The 17,944-nt window shown below is 45.1% G+C and overlaps 1 protein-coding gene across 2 annotated transcripts; it reads right to left on the reverse strand.

Annotated features, from left to right (window-relative positions):
• Window positions 1-1,180: 1,180 nt before the first annotated feature.
• qki2 (QKI, KH domain containing, RNA binding 2) lies at window positions 1,181-15,456 on the reverse strand. Of its 2 annotated transcripts, XM_084567543.1 has the most exons (9): window positions 14,887-15,456; window positions 12,260-12,408; window positions 11,015-11,131; window positions 7,776-7,919; window positions 6,457-6,544; window positions 5,946-6,230; window positions 5,047-5,070; window positions 4,257-4,334; window positions 1,181-2,317 (listed from the first exon to the last, which is right to left on the reverse strand). In XM_084567543.1, exons 1-9 carry the CDS (start codon window positions 15,026-15,028, stop codon window positions 2,295-2,297), a joined length of 1,050 nt encoding a protein of 349 aa, XP_084423669.1. In that variant the 5' UTR covers window positions 15,029-15,456; the 3' UTR covers window positions 1,181-2,294. The 2 variants fall into 2 exon arrangements, with proteins under 2 accessions (XP_084423669.1, XP_084423670.1); XM_084567544.1 differs by lacking the exons at window positions 1,181-2,317; window positions 5,047-5,070 and having other exon boundaries at window positions 4,233-5,046.
• Between the last annotated feature and the right edge of the window lie 2,488 nt (window positions 15,457-17,944).

The raw sequence follows: 17,944 nt of genomic DNA on the forward strand, positions 1-17,944 counted from the left end.
ATCCCGGTTCTGTTGTGATTTTATTAATGATTAAAACAAATTTAGCTGCCAAATTCAAATGTGTGTTCCTCTTCTCTGTTGAAACTTCAGGGACAGCCTGTGATCCGGTGCAATATTAACTCAGACTGCAGATGTTTGAGGGCGAGCTTGCACAATCAATTTCCCCTCAATTCCCCAGCCATCTCGTCCTCCAAAAAACCTGAACCCCCCCACCCCACCCCACCCCAACCCCTCTCCTCCTCCTCCTCCTCCTCCTCTCTATTTTTTTTTTCTGTTATACATGTGCATGCCTGTGAGAAACCATGGTGAGCTGGGTGTTTTCTTCTCTCTTATTACACACATCCATGTGTGCAATGTCCACTTTAAGGCGCAGAGGAAGGCAAAGAACACAGAAAAAGGAGAAGTGGGAAAAACATGTTGTGGCCTTTTCCCTGCATTTTGTCAAAAGTGTCTGCTTGCGGGGCTTTCTATTTACCCCCTTCCTCTTTGTGTCTAAGAGGTGATTAGTATGCGGAAAGGAAGCTGATTTGCATAATTAAGAGCTACAGAGAAAAAGCAACAAAGTTTGTTAGTTTTACAACTATGAGTTTAATAGTGTACAAAGAGTTATTCCCGCTCAGAATAAAAGTTAAAATTCTTCCAACACATCTTCTTTTTGTTTCATTTTCTTTTTTAGACACACACGTTTTTTTAAAAGGAATCCAAAGCAGAGACCATGAAAGTGGTTAATAATCACAGAAGTGGTAACAGTTAGTAACCTACACTTGGCACCGAAGAGTAGATTAATGTCGTACTACACTGTTAATTGTCACACTCATAGTTTACAAAAAGGCACAGGAGGCAAGCAATCTCAAAGGCTCAAGTTAATACAAGGGGACATCCAGTTCATCAGGAGACAGGAAGTGTCGTGAAACTCCTCAAATTACTCTGCGCGGTAAGGCGTCGTGATCTCATCTGAAATATTTAATGTTATTTCCACGTACAAAATAGAATATAAAAATACATTATAAACTCGTTACAGATGTTACGACTGCATGGTTTCTCTTGTATGTGTAAGTCAAGGCATCGCTTGGTGTGAAAACTCGACCACGCCCTCCCTCCCCTACATCCCTCCCTCCCCACCCACCAAAAAAAAACACATGCAAAAATATACGGAGGACTTCATCTTCTTCATCGGCACAATCAACCAAACAAGAAAAAAAAAACACATAAAATATAACACTGCTCTCCCGAGGCGTCCCAACCTCGCATAAACATGTCAAGACGTTGTGTAGCTGGAGCTTTCGATACCGGCACTCCCAATTAAAATGAGCCACTTTCTCATTTTTTTTTTGGCACTTGGATCTGAATTGAGAACAGTCTTAATTGATACGCAAATGATATCGTTTCGAGGCCGGGCGAGAGGCCAGGAAGTAAAAGATTTTAGGTGTAACGTCGCTCCATCGCTGTCAATAAATAAAGGCACCGTTGTTCGAGCTGGTACAAATACTGTAGTGTGACAAAGGCAAAGGCAGCGTTGTGCAAGCTTTTTGACAAAAGGAGTTCCACCTTCCCTCTGTGTGTGTGTGTGTCTGACTCGCTTTTGAGAAACACTCAGAGATGCTTTGGCATTTCGGATTCCAGTTATGTTATGTTTCCTCAGCGGGCACCTGCTCGGTCCGCGGTGAAAAATAAAGGTTCGGTGCTGGCATTTTGCTCAGCCGAGTGACGGCTTTTTAAAAGACTTCTCTCGTTCAAGAGAGTCAAAAAGAACCACCAATCAGAAATGCAACTTGTGCTTGACGTTAAAACGAGTAGAAAAGTAGTAGTGGTGCGCTTCTGCTGAGGAAAAATACTTCATAATATCTCTTTCAGTTTAGTGTTTATGGAGGGTTTCCGTGCTGGATAAGTACCACCGTTAACAGTATTATTAATACAGTCATTATTATTGCATTGCATGGGCTGAGAGACAGGGGTCGGTTTAGGAGCACCAGTTTGGGTCCACTGAAGAGTCTACTGCTTATGCACGCTAACAGCGGTTACAGATTCCTAGACTGGCTTTGGGCTTTTGGAAGGAAGGCACGCTTGGTAAAAGTTTAGGTTAGGACTCGGAGATGGGCGGGATCCTGAGGTTTATTCCCATGATCGCTGTCGTCCGGTTGGCGGGTTAGACAGAGGCAGCCGGGCCGTTCCCAATGTTCCGGTCTCCGGTTGGCTGAGCTGGGAGAGTGGCGGGGGGCCGTGGGCCAATGAGCGCGCCAGCAGGCAGAGATGGGTGGGTCATCAGTGGGCGGAAAGGTCAGAAGGTCAAGGGGTCATGGGTTAGTTGCCGTGGCAGCTAGAGTTAGACGGACAGAGACGGACAGACGTGGAAAGGAAACAAAAAGGGCACATAAAAGGGGACATAAAAAGAAAAAAAGATAGAAGAGAGATTAGTGTCAGCTAGTGGCGTCGGGATGACAACAAGGCAGATCTACTGCAGTCGCGCAGCATGAGGGGCCTTATATAAGAGCTGCGAAGCACCTTCATGAGCCCCGCATGACCATTCACTTCGCGAGGGCTCACATCAACCGCCGGGTGTTGACACAAGGAATGGCTGGTTAGTGATGCTCGCATGTGCTCTCATGGAGGTGTTCGCAGGGTTCAAGGAGATGCTCCTCCTGCTGCGCGACTGCTGCTATAGTGATACTACTCATGCTAGCTGGGCTACGTCTAGCACAGACAGACAGCGAAACCATGGACAGAGAGGGAGACAGCATGGTTTCATGTGGGTGAGAGAGTGACCTTTATGTCCAAAGAAAAGAGTTTGGGCCTCGGAAAGACTCCACTGACAAGTAGGGCTATTGTTTAGCAGCAGGCACAAGATCTCGACGATTAACAGTTGTGATTAACTGATTATTGATTATAAATCCGCTATGGAGTATTAGAAGAGCACTTAAAGACTACAGTAAGCAAAGAGGCACCATAAGAGAGAGCGATGAGAGGTTAAGAGATGGTGGTTTTAGAGGGAAACAATTTCAATAGACAGGACTAACTACAAGAATTTAGAGGCTTCGGTTTTCCTCAGAGATTTTTTTTCAATAGTCATCTTTATTGCCTTTTAGTGTTTTTTTGTCCATCGTGTACAACAAGAGCTCCACCGCTCGCACACACATATATTGTAGCTAGCTAGTCCATTTCTATTGCATAAAACAGTCACGAGGCCTGTGAATCGAGAAGGTCACCTCATCTTAAATACACAGAGCGAAACACTGCCTTCATTGCCACCGTCGCGGTGGCTAAAACAGTAGTAGCTACACACTTTGAATAAAGTTTACATGGAGACACTTCATCTATAAAAAGCATACCATAAAAACAAAAATAAAAATTTACAAACTAAAAACAAAAAACTACAAGTATTTCCAAGCGATCTCGTTCCATAAGCTTCATATAAGCACTTAAAATCCCTATATACAAATTTATTTTGCAGCTAAATACATGGTAACAGCACCACTCTGGCTAGGAAATAAATGGAAGATGTAAACAGCCCCAATGATAAAGTCCAGTGGGCAACTGATAAGACCACAAACAACAGTATTTCATACAAAAGAGCTTGTAACACAGACTTCAGTAGTTATCACACGCTGTGTTTTAGTAGTAAAAACTAAAGATCACGTTGAATTGAATGACCTTTAGAAAAAAGACAATCACCTTTACTTGAAGTTTCGCGTAGTAAGTGGGCATTACACAGGATTTAATTAAAGATAGTAATATATAATAATAATAATAAAAAAAAAAAAACATCTGTGGAAATCTAGTGGAATGAAGTTGGGCATAAATAAAACTTCCCACAGCATGTGTAGGGTCAAAAAAGTAGTACTGAAGAAATAAACAACAACAAAAACGTTCTGAGAGAAGGACTCCCAAATCCGGAGTCACAAGGACCGAGTCACATGAACGGAGCGATCCATTCTAATTGAGAGGGTCCCGGCCCGCGAGCCGTCCAGTTTAAGTTAACGGGCGGGTAAAGATAACCGCCGCGGCTGTCACCCACTCACATGGTTCCTCCCAATCTCCTCACTCGTTTCACTTCCACTACAAATACTGTTTTCACATTTTACGCTGAGGCTGTGACCTTTTTTTTTTTTTTTCGCCTGATACAGTTATTTCTCTTTAAGGCATGCCGTATTACAGACACATGTAAACTGAAATTGGTCCATTGGTCTGCATGCACACACACACCAACACACCAACAAACACACACACATATACATAAAGTGGCTGGTGAGCTAACTAACCTCTGTCTGTGGTCACTACCCTTTGGTAAGGATGGATTCTCTTGTCGTGGCGTCGTACCTTAGTGGTCATGGCACCTGCTAACAGCCATTGACATCGCCCAAAACAGAACACAGAAGGTTACTCATCAGAAAGACATCAGACAGCCCACCCATGGCACCAACATCAGTGAAAACCAGGAATTAACAAAGTGTTCAAGGCTGAGGGTGAAAATAAGTAAAAAAAAAAGAAAAAAAAAGAAACGTCTAAGAGACAGAATTGATGTTGTTGTTTTGTGGTCTTCTGTTCTCTAGAGAAAATATTAATCCAAACCGCTAATTTCTTCACTAAGCTAGTAGTAGATTCAACATCGGCTGTAAGCAAAGTCACTCTATAGCTCTGTGATCAGAATAAGCCTTAACATGTGTTAAATCACAAACAGCAGCTCTAAAATATCTACGGGTTCACTAAAATGTGTTAAAAAAATTACAAGCGGAAGCTGAACTATTAAAAAAAGTTAAGTAGCTGTCACACCACAACAACGCTAGTCTGCTAATACAAAGAGGAAATTAACAGGAATGGACACTTGACTACAGAATGACTGTCGAGGAATCTGTCATCCTAAAAGTATAAGCAAACTTGGAGTGTTTGCTCTGTGGGACAAGTATGTAGGGAGGGGGTTGGGGGTGGGAGGGAGGGAGGGAAGGGGAAGGAGGGGAAAGGGGATGGGGGGCGGGGGGGTCTCTGCAAGCCAGTCCGTGTGTGTGCTAGGAAGGGTTGCTATCGCTTAGCCTTTGGTTGGGAAAGCCATACCTGCAAAAACACAGGAAGAAGGGACTGTTAGCCCAGCAATGAGCTTCAGCATGCATGTGTTTGTGTTACGGATGTATTACAAGAGCTGGATATGGCAGCCAATCTAACTGGGCGTTACTGCAACGGCATCAACGGTGGCTGAAAGCTGCGAGTCAGATTTGGTTATTGGCTAGCTTCTTCGTCACTTTCCGATTAGATCCGTGGCTTTTACAAAAGTCAAATTTCACGTTCACACCTCGCAGATCTGGTATACGACTGCGTCAACTACAAGAAGCAGACTGCACCTCTTGTACAGTTTAAGCCTCGCGAGCTAAGAGATAGCAATTAATTAATTAACTTCATTGGGTCACTGTCACGTTCAGCCAAGTCATGCCTTACTGTGTGTTCAGACAGAATCCGACTGCATCCAAAATCAATACCAAGATGTGAGTGCATGCAAATTAGATCAGGGAATGGATCAAAGTCCTTTTCCTGGAGCTTTAATTTACCAAAGGAGCGAGAGGAAAACCAGATACAAACGACAGAAAGACGTTGTGTCTCTCATGAGCCCTGACTTCGGTCAGAGACTAGCTTAAGGCTAGTGTCTGTACGTTTGGTGCATTGATTATCTGGAGCAGATAAACAGTCAATCAGCCAAATTTGCACGAATAAATACAAACACGTATCTTTGTTTTCTGTCTGACCACACTTCTACAGATGCAGGTGCAAGCCAGGTTCAGGTCTGAGCCAGTGCCATAATCCTGCATTGAACAAATTGTTGACAGTTAGCCATGAATAGTAAAAAGGGCCTAGAGCTTTTATGATCAATGAATGATCAACCTTCATTGGAGTCCAGTATCCAGTTCTCATAATACATCCATTGACCACGTATGAGAGTGATGAGAGTGACTTTCATATACCTAAAACTCCAGTTGAGTCAATCGGGTATTCCAATATGGAGGGCGTGAGTGTGTAGGGATACTCGTAGGGCGTGTAGATGATTCCAGATTCGGGCCCTTGCTGCACCAGTGTCGGATGAGGGTTGCCTCCTGGCATAAGGGCGGAGCTCTGGATCTGACGGATCAGAGGCATGAGGGTAGGCGTGGTGACGGGGGCGGGGTTGCGCAAGGTGGGAGGCAGGACGGGCGTCGGGCCTGTGATGATCCGCGGCGCCTGAGGGGTCGCTAGAGGGAAGCCGGCGGTGGCTGCGCAGCACACGAACATACAATAACACAAAGTGTGCGCACGCCCACATGCGAGGACACACAAAGCGCACATACAATAGACAGGGAAGAAGAGGAGAGGACAAACAGTCCATTTAACAGGAGATACAGAGGCATTGTTCATATATACAGTGGACTCCTGTACCAAGACCCCTCCTTTGTCACCCACCAACCCTCCTCCAAATGCTAACTATGATGTCATCCTTACGCGTCTTGACATTGGCGTCTCTGTAGGTCCCGTTCAGAATGGCCAGCTCCATCAGCTGCATTTTCTTCAGGTTGTCTTCCCCCTCAGCCTACGCCAGCACATGAAGACAGAGCACAGCACAATCAGCTTACTTAGCCGTGGCCGTCATTCAGCCGTTTCACCCGGCGAGTGAATGAATGAACTTTTGTCAGCGTCAGGGTCAAGAAGTCGGCAAATGTTACATTATGCTAATTTCGATTCAAATGAAATGTTTTCTGAAGACAGAAATGTCAGGGATTCTCCGGGTTGCGACTGTCTTGCATTGTCATAAGGAGCAGACCTTGAACAGCCGCGGCCGCCCGGCCTCTCAAGATATTCAGTGTCAAACACGCCAGCTTCTTAGCTCCAGTTACAGCTTGGTGAAAAGCTTGACTGATTTACATTTGGCGAGGAAGGTCAGCTGGGTTAAACTAACACATATCATTAACTTTACCCTGCACACACACACACACACACACAAACATACACACATGCACGTGGACAAACACAGATTAACAGGTGTCTAGCTCCTGCTCGCCTTCACATCCTTGAGGGTTGTCCCGTACTGTGCTGTGATTGAACGGGAAGTGACGGCTGATTGCTGCTATAGAAGCCCCCCCCCCCCCAACCCCACCTCGCCCCCCTGCTGGTCTTTTCAGTCTATTTCTATTGTTGCAAATAATGCAAAGATGAAAAAAGGAAGGAGCCTTGTGATTTCAAAATATGTGCTTTTGTACTTGCGTGTCAAACGGGGCAATTTAAAGAGTGCGTGTCCCCGTGCGTAGCGATGTGCTTCTGATTTTATCGTCGTGTTTGTGCCACATTTATGTACGTATGGGAGGGCCCGTAGGTGGGCCGGAGAATGTGAGAAATGTTGAGGAGCGCAATCAAAATGTTCTCTTGTGCGGACAAAAGAAAAAAAAATAGGGAGAAAGAGGAATACTGTAGCCAGTAGTTGGGAATGAAGTGAGTTGTGAACGAGTGAAAGGAGTGATGGAGTGGGGAGAACGAGTGAACAGACTCTCCATTCATTCCCTCAGCCTTTCAAACAACCCGGGGTTACCATGGAAACCCCTTTATGCGTGTTCCCTAATTACCCTAACCCCTTACACATACTCTCTCATACACACAGAGACACACACACAAAACACAAAAAAAGACACACACTTTTTTTTTTTTTGGGCTGACAATCCCCTTCCCCCTTCCATGCATACCAACACAGTGGACTCTCATCCATTCACACACAGCTTTTTTTTTTTTTCCACCAGTCCATAATAATTTTAATTTGGACCGATACTCACAGCGGGCACGAGAAGTTTCTTGACCTCGTTGATGGCCCGCTGGAGCTTGATCTTGGCCCGGTTGTGCGTGTCCTCCACCGTGATCAGGACGTGGAGGTCCTCGCTGAGGTGCTCCCAGTTGGGCTTCCCTCGGTTCATCTCCTCCTGCAACACACACAAAACGTTTGAAAGGCTCGGTGTGAATGCGCCGCGCGAGCACGGCCCACGGCTGCAGAGGGGGAACAGGGATTTTCACTTTTCTTCTTGTTTGGCTCGGTTTTTGGCTCGGCCTCAAGCTCGCACACACAAACACACACACACACATACACAAGGCTCAAGGTCGTTTAATGCGGCTTCGGAGGCGTATCGAACTCATGAAACAACCATGTTGTTCTTCAGTGGTTACACAACATCGGTGTTGCGTTTTATTGAAGGCTTTCTGCAACATCTTCGCAAATCTCCCCCTTCCCTGTAGCTCTGCTCTTCACCTTATCTATTCCACTCTTTCCCCGTCTGCCTCTTCACCAAAACTCGGGTAACAATCAAATAATTTATACTGAATTATATCCAGGTAAAGGCAGACAAGTGTTGCTGATTGTATTTGTTAGTGAAAAAATTCACCCTTACTTTCAAAGTAAAACTCCTTGAAGACACTCTCATTGGGGACAAGTAACATTTCGACATTTGTTATTTTAGCCACGCTAGCTCCAGGGAAGCTCTGTGGGAAGTCTGTTTTCAGTTTGGTCTCTTCATTCTTCCGTCATTCGGTCTAGACTGAAATCTTTGGTTTATAGTGAAATGTCTCAACGTGCGCTTGCTGGTCAAAATTTAACTTCGCCCAGTACCTTCTAAGCTAACTGCGGTGTTAGCATGCCAAACTTCATGATAAACATTACCTGCTATGCATCAGCGTGTTAGCATTGTCGCTGTTGACATTAGCTCGAAGCACAGCTGTGCATAAAGAAGCCATTGTCTTGAGGAGACTGGGATGAATTGACGGATCTTGCTCTCATATCTGTATGCTAAATTTGAACCTAGGAAGACGGTCAGCGAGGGGAAACAGCTCAGTCAGGGAGATACAAAATCCACCTACAAGAAGTTAAGAATGAACTCGTCATAGCTTGTCTGTTTTGAGATGATTAACTGTGGTTTATGGGAAGAGCCACTTCATGATTACGCACGCTGACGTCCAAGCCAGGTCTTTTTCCTGACTTCCAGCTAAATATGCTAAGCTAAATAAACTCTCTTCAAGCTGAGTATTTATCGTAGAGAAACGGAAGTGGTATCAATCTGCTCGTCTGACTTGGGGCAATAAGCTGACGACTGACTTTATTTGCAATTTTAAAAAGTGCGAACACGACCACAGCTAACAGCTGACGCTCTGGATCCTCGTATCTCGGTCACTGCGGCAGATCTTATCCTGCGCGGCTGTTTTGTCAAGTGAGATGTATCATTTTGAAGAACACTTAAAGTCAACATCTTTCTCTCGTCTCCCCCAGTTGCCTCCCACTGTGTCTCTGTTTTCCTTCCTCTCTGTCTCTGTGTGTGTCTCTCTCTCTCTCTGAGGGGCGTGCGGGGTAGGGAATGTTCTGGAGAGAGAGCAATAGATAGAGAGAGAGAGAGAGGGAGAGAGAGAGGGGGCGAGGGGGGAGGAATGCTGGACTTGCTCCACCTGCCGTTTGGAAAGCTTGAGCCGACTCCGTCCAACAGCAGACACCAGGGGAGAGGAAGGGAGGACAGATGGACAGAACACCAGGACAGGAAAGAAAACTAAGCACCAAAAACACATTGTGAAAGACGGCCGGACAGATAGATAGACATCTATAGACAGATAGATAGATAGATAGATAGATAGATAGATAGATAGATAGATAGATGGTCTCTATATGTATCCAAGATTGTGTTACTTGTGTTGATTCTGTCTTTTTGTGTCTGAAGGACTCGAGGCTAAAACACGTTATTGCATGTTTCTGCAAATCACGCGGCCTTTACGTTACTGTTGCATATTCTCCAAAGCAAATCATCGTTATTTTGGTTCCATTCACACAAAAAAAATGTGTCTTCAATTATTTCTGAACTGTGATTCATCTAAAAATGACCTAATTTTAAAGCACGTTAAAAACCTTTCACAACAACGACTCGTCACAGACAACACAGACTTTCGGTTGATGCTAAAATGAGCATGTAGTCGTCTGCAGCGCACTGGAAACTGGAAGTTGCAACCGGTGGGTGGTTAGGACTGGAAACCGGTCGGGGGTGGCAGTTAGTTTAACGATGTCTCAGCTCAGGGCCGTGACACACCGATCCAATAGCTTTTAGTCAGTATCAAGCAGTTGATAAGCTAGTTGTTTTGCAGTGGTCACCGCTAGTCTGACATTTCACGATCATTCTCAGATGATTCAACGTGTCGTGTGTCGATGAGAGAGGTCTCTTTAATAGATTCAGTTTAGCCAAACAGTGCATAAGGCGAAAAAACGAATGACGAAGACTCTTCTCAACAGTATCGTCATCTAGAACAGGGGTCTTCAATGTTTTCCAGGCCAAGGACCCCCAAATTGATGGAGAGATGGAGCGGGGACCCCCTACTTATGTATATGCGTATTTAAAAACATTTAAATTTGTGGATAAAATTGCGAGGGGAATATAAAAAAAAAAAATGTCTGATCAACCAAAACTTTCGCGACCCCCCTGCAGTACCTCCGTGGACTAACTAGGGGTCGCGGACCCCCTGTTGAAGACCTCTGATCTAGAATGAATAAACTGAGCAACATTTTTGAGGAGAAACCGGCTCTGTAGGACGGTTTCTAGTTCTTTCTAGCCTCCCAGCTAATCCGGTTTTTAATAACGAATATAAACTACCGCCACCTGCTGGTATGGAGGATAATTTCCTCTCACGCAGGAGCAGAACGTACGTGCCAGCTGGCCGTAGGCTGTAGCCTTTGCGGTTTGTTCCAGACACAGGCGACAGGAACCAACCCCACAGTCGGCCTTTGTTGCCGGTAGCTCTTTGATGTCATTTTGGTGTGTCCGGGCCTTTAAGTTAACAAAATCTGGCTGCTTCGACACCTCACACTCTTCTTTGTCTGACATGTACAAAAAAGAAGCCGTGTCTCTTTGTTTCCAGTCTTTATCTTAAGCTCGAAAAGGAAAAAAACTCTGAGCCACAAATGAATGAGCCCGTTTCCCACAACGTCAAAATAGATCGTTAAAATAAATGTCAGGTGAGCATTAAAAACATTCCCGATCGATGTGTTATTTACCTTCTTCTTGTCTCTCATGGAGCCCTTTCCTCGCACCATAATCTTGCAGCCGGTCTCTGCCTCCAGTTGTTTGGCCGTCAGTCCACGTGGGCCCAGGATCCTCCCTACAAAGTTGAACTAAACAAGAAACATATACACAGATATATATATATATATGTATATGTATATATATATATATAAAAAAGCCAGAATTAAGACTCGTCTACCATCACTGGCCTAAACAGCCTTTTTTTTATGACGCGTGAGTATTCCTATGGGGTACTAGCGAGTGTGCCTTTGAGGATTGTGCATCTGTGATGTGTTTGTGTTACTAAGCGAGACAAAAATAGATCATTATATGGGTGCTGGCTGGTGCTGGTGGCATGACAGGGCAGCGGCGTTCTCTTAACCTTATCTGTCACTGAGACTGAGTGATTAACTAGACAGCTGCCCCTCTGCCTGTGTGTCCCTTCCTCTGTCTCTCACTGCGTCTCCTGTAACAATTGTCCAGCCTCTTCCGTATTTATTCCTCCACTAAAATGTACTCATTTGCTAATTTACCCATATTTACGCGTATTAACTTCTCCCCCCCGTCCGCCCTCGACCGAACGCACACATCCAGACGGAGGAACTCCACTAAATTTAACCTTGATCTCGACCAGCGTTCTCCTGTGTGTGTCCTGTTAGTCTCCGGGTCATGTGAGTGAGGACAGCCTGTCATTGTATTTGGTGATTGGCGAGCTGATGCATGGAGAAAATCATGTGAGCCATTGAATGTGGATCAACGCAGCTCATATTGAAGTGCTTAGCTGTACTTGGCGTGACGTGCCGGGCTGGATGGTTAAGTCTCCTCACCGCAATGCACTTGTCTTCATTCATTTTTTTTTTTTTTAAAGGAGGAGAACTTAATCCACCTTTTTTAAACTCTTTTAAATGTTTATGGTAGGTGGAAAACTGTGTCACAAAGGGGAAACTTAGGTCAGAATATTGCTCTTTTGCAAAAACATTACTGCAACTCATTGATTTTTATCTCCTCGTGGTTCTGTATTTATCTATTTTAAGTCCAGATTGCATCACAGGGCGTGAGCAAAGATGACCTCAGAATGAAATCAGCGTTTTAGGGTCAAATGTAAAGCGAAATGTCGCCTGTGATTTTGGGGACTTTCTGCCGGCCCTTTCCTGTAATCGAGCGGAGATAACGGGACAACAGTGGAAGGTAAACAGAAGCCACAAGCGAGTCAAAGGTCGGCGACTGGCGACACTCACGTCGGGGTACTCTTTTACAGGCACGTAGAGCTTCTCCTGCAGCTGAGCCACGGGGCCGATGGCTTCGGGGAGCTCCTCCATGTCCCGCCCGTTGAACATGCCGCCGTTCAGCGTGTCGTTGTACATATCCTTGCGTACCCGGCCGATTTCTTGGGAGACAGGGGAAAAAGGGAGATAGATAGAAAGAGAGAGAGAGAGAGAGGGAGTTAAGCTGAGGATGTGAATTCCGTCGACGGGGGGAGGACGAGACGTTTCACATTTCTTTCTTCAGACTGTTTCTTAAGACGGTGACTCACTGTCACTGGAATTAAAGGAAGCTCTGAGTGTGACAGCCGACGGACGGACGGATGGACGGATGGACGGACGGAAAGACAGACAGGTCAGCAGGGAGTTAGCTACAAGCATTCGGCACCACAATGTAGAATCTAACTGCTTCACAATCAGGCCTCCCCTATTACTGACAATCCCCCCCTCTTCTATTTCTTTCAGTTTAACACCACACACACAACCCCCCTTCACTCTGTAAATAATACGAAGGGAAAACATACATGTTAGCGGGGGTCACAGCGACCTACTCTGCCCACCAGTGTTTATGAAGCCCGAGCGCAGGACTCGGTTATTCAGCCGTCCCGTGGAAAAGGCACAGTTGGAAAGCAGTGACAGTTTTAAGCCCTGATTAAACCGCAAAATTATTATTATTTGTTTGCCAAAAAAACTGTTCAACAGGTCACAATCAACAACAGCTAATCCCATCACAGGATAAGCTTTAAAGTGACTTCAGTGGTTTATAAAGTTTCAAAATAGCTCCCAAATAAAAATTCTTTCTGTTTTGAAGTTGAACTAAATCATCTCATTTGATTGATTGATTTCTTAAAAGGTCAAATTTGTGTCTTGGGTCTGCTACAGAGGCGCCATTATAAATGAGACTATGTTTGTCGGCCTGTGTGCTTGTTTAGGGCCGTCTCAATGACCAATGTTTGCCACTGATGCCTTTGTAATGACACACTAGCACAATAATAACCCACTACTGCAGCAGACAAACACATATGCAACACATACACGACGCAGACCTCCGGTTTGAACTCACACAAACGGCAGAAAAAAAAAAAAAAAAAGAAAGAAGAACCGCCTGGAGGCACAAATATCATCTGACCTAAGCGGGCTGACAGGCATGTCTCCCTGCTCTGCGAGTGATAAGCCCGACCATAATAACTACAGTAGGACGCTATAATTACAGCCACTGCTACAGCGACAACGATGATCCTCTAATAACCTATTCTGACCTGTCGCTCTGCAAAAGCGACGATTAAGGCAACACACAAACACATCTGCACAGACAGGCAGGCTTGTGTCACACTTGAGTTCAACCTAGCTGGAGGAAAATGAGAAGTGAAAGAAGAACAAGAGAGTCGAAGGAGAAAGAGATAGACAGAGAGGGGGTTGAGGGCAGTGTGCATGCCTTATCTTAACACTTCAACCTGTCATGGGATTATATATAGACTGGACAAGACTGAAGTGTTGCAACAAACATGCAGACTGACAATCCCTTGCACAAACTTTTTTTTTCTTTTTTTTTTTTTTTTGGTCCATCGCCCTTATGCCTCAGTGGCTTGTCCACATAGCTCGAGCAGAAGAGGCTGAAAATGGGCCCTGGTACAATGCCTTTCATGTCAACCCCGGGTGTCAGGTTATGCGAGGGATGAGCGCGCTCAGCTGCAAGTCCTCGCCGCGGACCAGAGATGTCAAGTTGGCCTGGTATTCGCGGGGGCCGCGCGGCGGTCGTCCGGTGTCAAGCCGACCCACCTTGCTGCGTCATGAGACTTGTCACAGTGGCACAGAGTCAGGGCCTCGGTGATCCTGATGCGCAGTCACACAACAGTCGCAACAACAGGCCTCAGTGGGCAGACGTTAAAAGAAGGAATAAGTGAAGACGTGAGAAGTCGTCTGGAGTTATTCTGGACGCATCAACAAGTGGAGCTGTGCACGCGGCGTGACTTCAGGGCCTGTGAGCTATAGCCTCGAATCAAATATTTTACACGGTGACATGCTCTCGTTCCTGCTCTGGGATGGGCTGCAGCATTCACATAAGCCTGCGCATTAGGTCACTGGGAAAGACTAACAACTGTCTGTTTGTTCCCATCACCAACTGCCTCTGAGTGTGTGTGTGTGTGTGTGTGTGTGTGAGAGAGGGAGAGAGAGAGACAGATTGTGAGTGTGTGACTGAGTGAATGCGATTTAAGGCAGCGGACACATCAAATCCACAAACAGTTTTATAGCAGTTTACAAGAGCGAGGGCTTAAAAACAGAACTCCACCAAGGATTTGGGTGTTTGATTTATCGTTAGCATCATCTCAGAGTTGGATGTTGGGGAAGGGAAGGGAAGGGAAGGGAAGGGTGTTGGGGTGTGTGTGGGGGGGTCAACTCTACTGTTTCCCAGGAGCCAAAGAGGAATTCCTGCAGTTAATGACTATTCAATAAAGTGAGTCAATAAGGGCCACTTTTATGAACACCCACCATCAAACAGTTTAAACATTAAGAGATTGTCTTTGTGAGCAGTGACAAGTGGTTAAAGTTTTTTAATGGAGAGGGGGGCTTACACATAAAAAAGAAAAAACAGGGTGAGTTACCTTCATCCAGCAGCCGCTCCAGATGCGTAAAGATGCCGCTGAAGTTGGGCAGGGAGCTCATCACCTTCCTGTCGTTCATCAGCTGCATTAGATAGTCCGGGTTGGACTTGGGTCTCTCCTTCACCTCTGTCTCCCCAACCATGGCTTCTTCTTCTTCTTCTTCTTCTTCTTTTTATAAAAAAATAGTTTAAATAAAGTGATCTAACTAGTAAAAAAAAATTAAATTTACTTTAAATATACCCCGAAAAGATTCCAGGGGGACTCCACCGGCTGCGACCCCTCTTATAATAAAAGCCTCCGGTTGAATCGACTCTCCTTCTTCTTCTTCTTCGGAGCGGTTCCCCCCTGTGCCCGACTCTGTCCGGAGTTTGGAAAAGTTCCTATTTGAGTGGTGGTGGTGGTGTTGGAGGAGGTGGAGAGGGGGACAGTTTGTCTCTGCTTGACACTCTAACCGAGACTTCTTCAGCGGCTACAGCTCTACCATCAACTGGTCTCCTCCGCCCCGGCTGTTCCGCTTGCGTCCGCCCGGTGTGTCGGTATTCTGCAGCGGGGACCGACTCCCTATCATATGATTACAGTACGGCGGCAGCACGAGTGGGGAGCGCGCCGCGCGTCGCCGCCGTCTAATAGAGGGAGGAGGAGGAGGCTCGTGCCCGTCCGCTCAGCGAGCCCCTCGTTTGCCCCCGCCCTGATCCGCTTTCTCTGTTACGCGCAAACACACACACACCGCACAACAATATAACAAGCCCGCAGAGGTATTCACACCTGCTCTCCGGCAGCCACTGTCCATCACGCGTCTTGTTAAGTGTGTCTGACTGCAGGTGTCACCAATAACCGCACTTAAATTCAACTTCTGCTCCACCACAGAGGCAATTATATCCTCATTTTTACTTCTGCGTTTATTTGACAACGCGCAAAACTACCAGTATATATACTAAAATTGGTTGTCCAATTACAACCAGAAGTTCTCTGCAATCTTTTAAATTATGTATGGCCCCTGCTGAAAAACAAAAATGTCCTCCATAATGCAAGCGGCTAAAAGTAGTTTTAACAGAGTGGATTGAGACATCAGCTTAAACAGATGCTCATTTTCTCTGCTTTTGTCCTGAAATATGAGGAATTACACGCCTTTCTGCATCATATCCACACTTATCGGCTCCTAAATACATGAAACACGAGAAAACAAACCCAAAAATGCTGGTAACCAGGTTTTAACATTTATTTATTTATGACAATGTATATATCCTGGATGGGCAAATAAAAGGCATAGGCTATACATAAATATGCATGAAACGAACATATTCCTATGAAATGCGAGCAGTTAGTTATACTTTTTACCTCATCGTTTGTTTTGTTGCTATTCTCGAGGTGTTTCTTTTAACAAATGCAATGAACAGGGAGAGGATAAAGTCAGAAGTTTAACTGATTAACAAATAAGCTGCAGTATGTGTTCGATTTCTGTGCTTAAATACACATATATGTTCTGCCTTTGGGCCTGGCGTTCAAACACAGTATTTAGGGACTACTAAAGATCTGAAGCGTGGCAAAACTTGGTCGACTGGTTTCACATCCAAGAGTTCATTTTATAATCCGTAAATTTATTTGTTTATGTGAACTCCTTTGTTTTCTAGAAAATGAGTGAAATGTAAGAAGCTACCTCACCGCCTCACGGCTCATCTTGTGACCATTTTCTGCGCTTTTCTTTTTAAACGTGGACAATTTTATGCCTGGCATTTAAAACATGGCAAAACTTTGCCCTTTTGCAGGAGTTACAAGCGGGGAAGTCTTGGGAATGACTGGTTTCATGTTTAAAAGGACATTTTATAAAAATTATATAGATTTTTTTTTATGTAAAATCCCAAAGAAGTGAGGTAGGCTGTACATAAATCAGCTTTGAATAGAAATATAAGCAATTAGATGCTTTTTTTCACCTCTGTCAGTTATATTTAACAGAGTACTATGTTTTCATTGTCAGAAAAACCAAAAGAAAATGTCTTGTATGAAATTTCTTTGAGAGTTTACGTTAGAGAAATTCAATGATAGCAGTTTCCTGTTGATCATCTAATACATAATTGAGATCTATGATCCGTTTAGACTAGTTTAATAATGTAAAGTGCCTCTACATAATAAGGATTTTAATTTTTGGCACTTTTGCACTCATTACTTTAGTTTTACTTTAGCCGATCTGAATATTTCTCCCCACAGCGCTTCTCACAGCCTTTAACATAACACGAAACCCTCCCCTCGTTCCCGTTCACACCCTCCACTTTGAGGACTTTTGTCAAGGATCCTGAAATAATACGACGGTGTGAGGTGTGCATTTGTTCTCTCTGGGTGCCTGCTGCCTCTAGAGAAATGTTATTGCTGGAGGAACAGATAGGTGCGAGGGTCTAAACTTAACCTGCTGTAAATCACACACATGTGCACTTGCACACACACGCACACACACACACACACACATACATACAGGGAGGCGAGACACTGTGTGTGCCCATGCATGCCTTCAGCTTAAGCCTTTTGTCAGGCGCTGCTCGCTGCTGGCCTCCCACCTGGTTTCTCTCCTCTGTGCACTGTTATAGACAGAGTTGTAAGACCAAACTTATGATTGAGGCTGTGTGTGTGTGTCAGGGAGGCAGGAATTGTAACGGGGCAGCAGTGTCAGTAATGGCTGGTCAGCTGGTATGGCGAGTATTCAGGGCGGGGGGCAGTGCATTGTCCTCTCATGGCTCCAACAATGCCCCTCTGAGCAGGCCACACATCTACCAGTCACGGGCCTCCCTCTCTCCCACTCTTTCTCTCTCCCTCTCTCTCTCTCTCTCCCTCTCTGCCTCTGCTTTTCTTTCTGTCTGCCATATTTATTCAGCCCGTAGTGAAGTGTAAAGTGAGATCCGATCGCAGCGTCCCTGACCTTTGGCTGAAAGCTCAAGGTCGGCCGGTTAATATTAGAACACGTGTCATTCATCGCTTCACTGCTAAGACATCGCACCTCGCATGCTCATTACGGTTTTAAATAATTAAAACGCCTCGGATGTTGCATATATTCATCGGCCCTTTATAA

This window comes from Chelon labrosus (genome assembly GCF_963514085.1).
Source record: "Chelon labrosus genome assembly, chromosome: 19".
Lineage (NCBI taxonomy): Eukaryota > Metazoa > Chordata > Actinopteri > Mugiliformes > Mugilidae > Chelon > Chelon labrosus.

Bases quoted from the DNA above. Each gene is read 5' to 3' on its own strand.
- qki2 (XM_084567543.1), bottom strand. From the start codon at position 15,028: ATGGTTGGGGAGACAGAGGTGAAGGAGAGACCCAAGTCCAACCCGGAC. The intron at 6,545-7,775 runs GTGAGTATCGGT...GTGCTGGCGTAG, and splicing joins AGAAACTTCTCGTGCCCGCT to GCTGAGGGGGAAGACAACCT. The intron at 2,318-4,256 runs GTTAGTTAGCTC...GTCTAACTCTAG, and splicing joins GGTAGTGACCACAGACAGAG to CTGCCACGGCAACTAACCCA.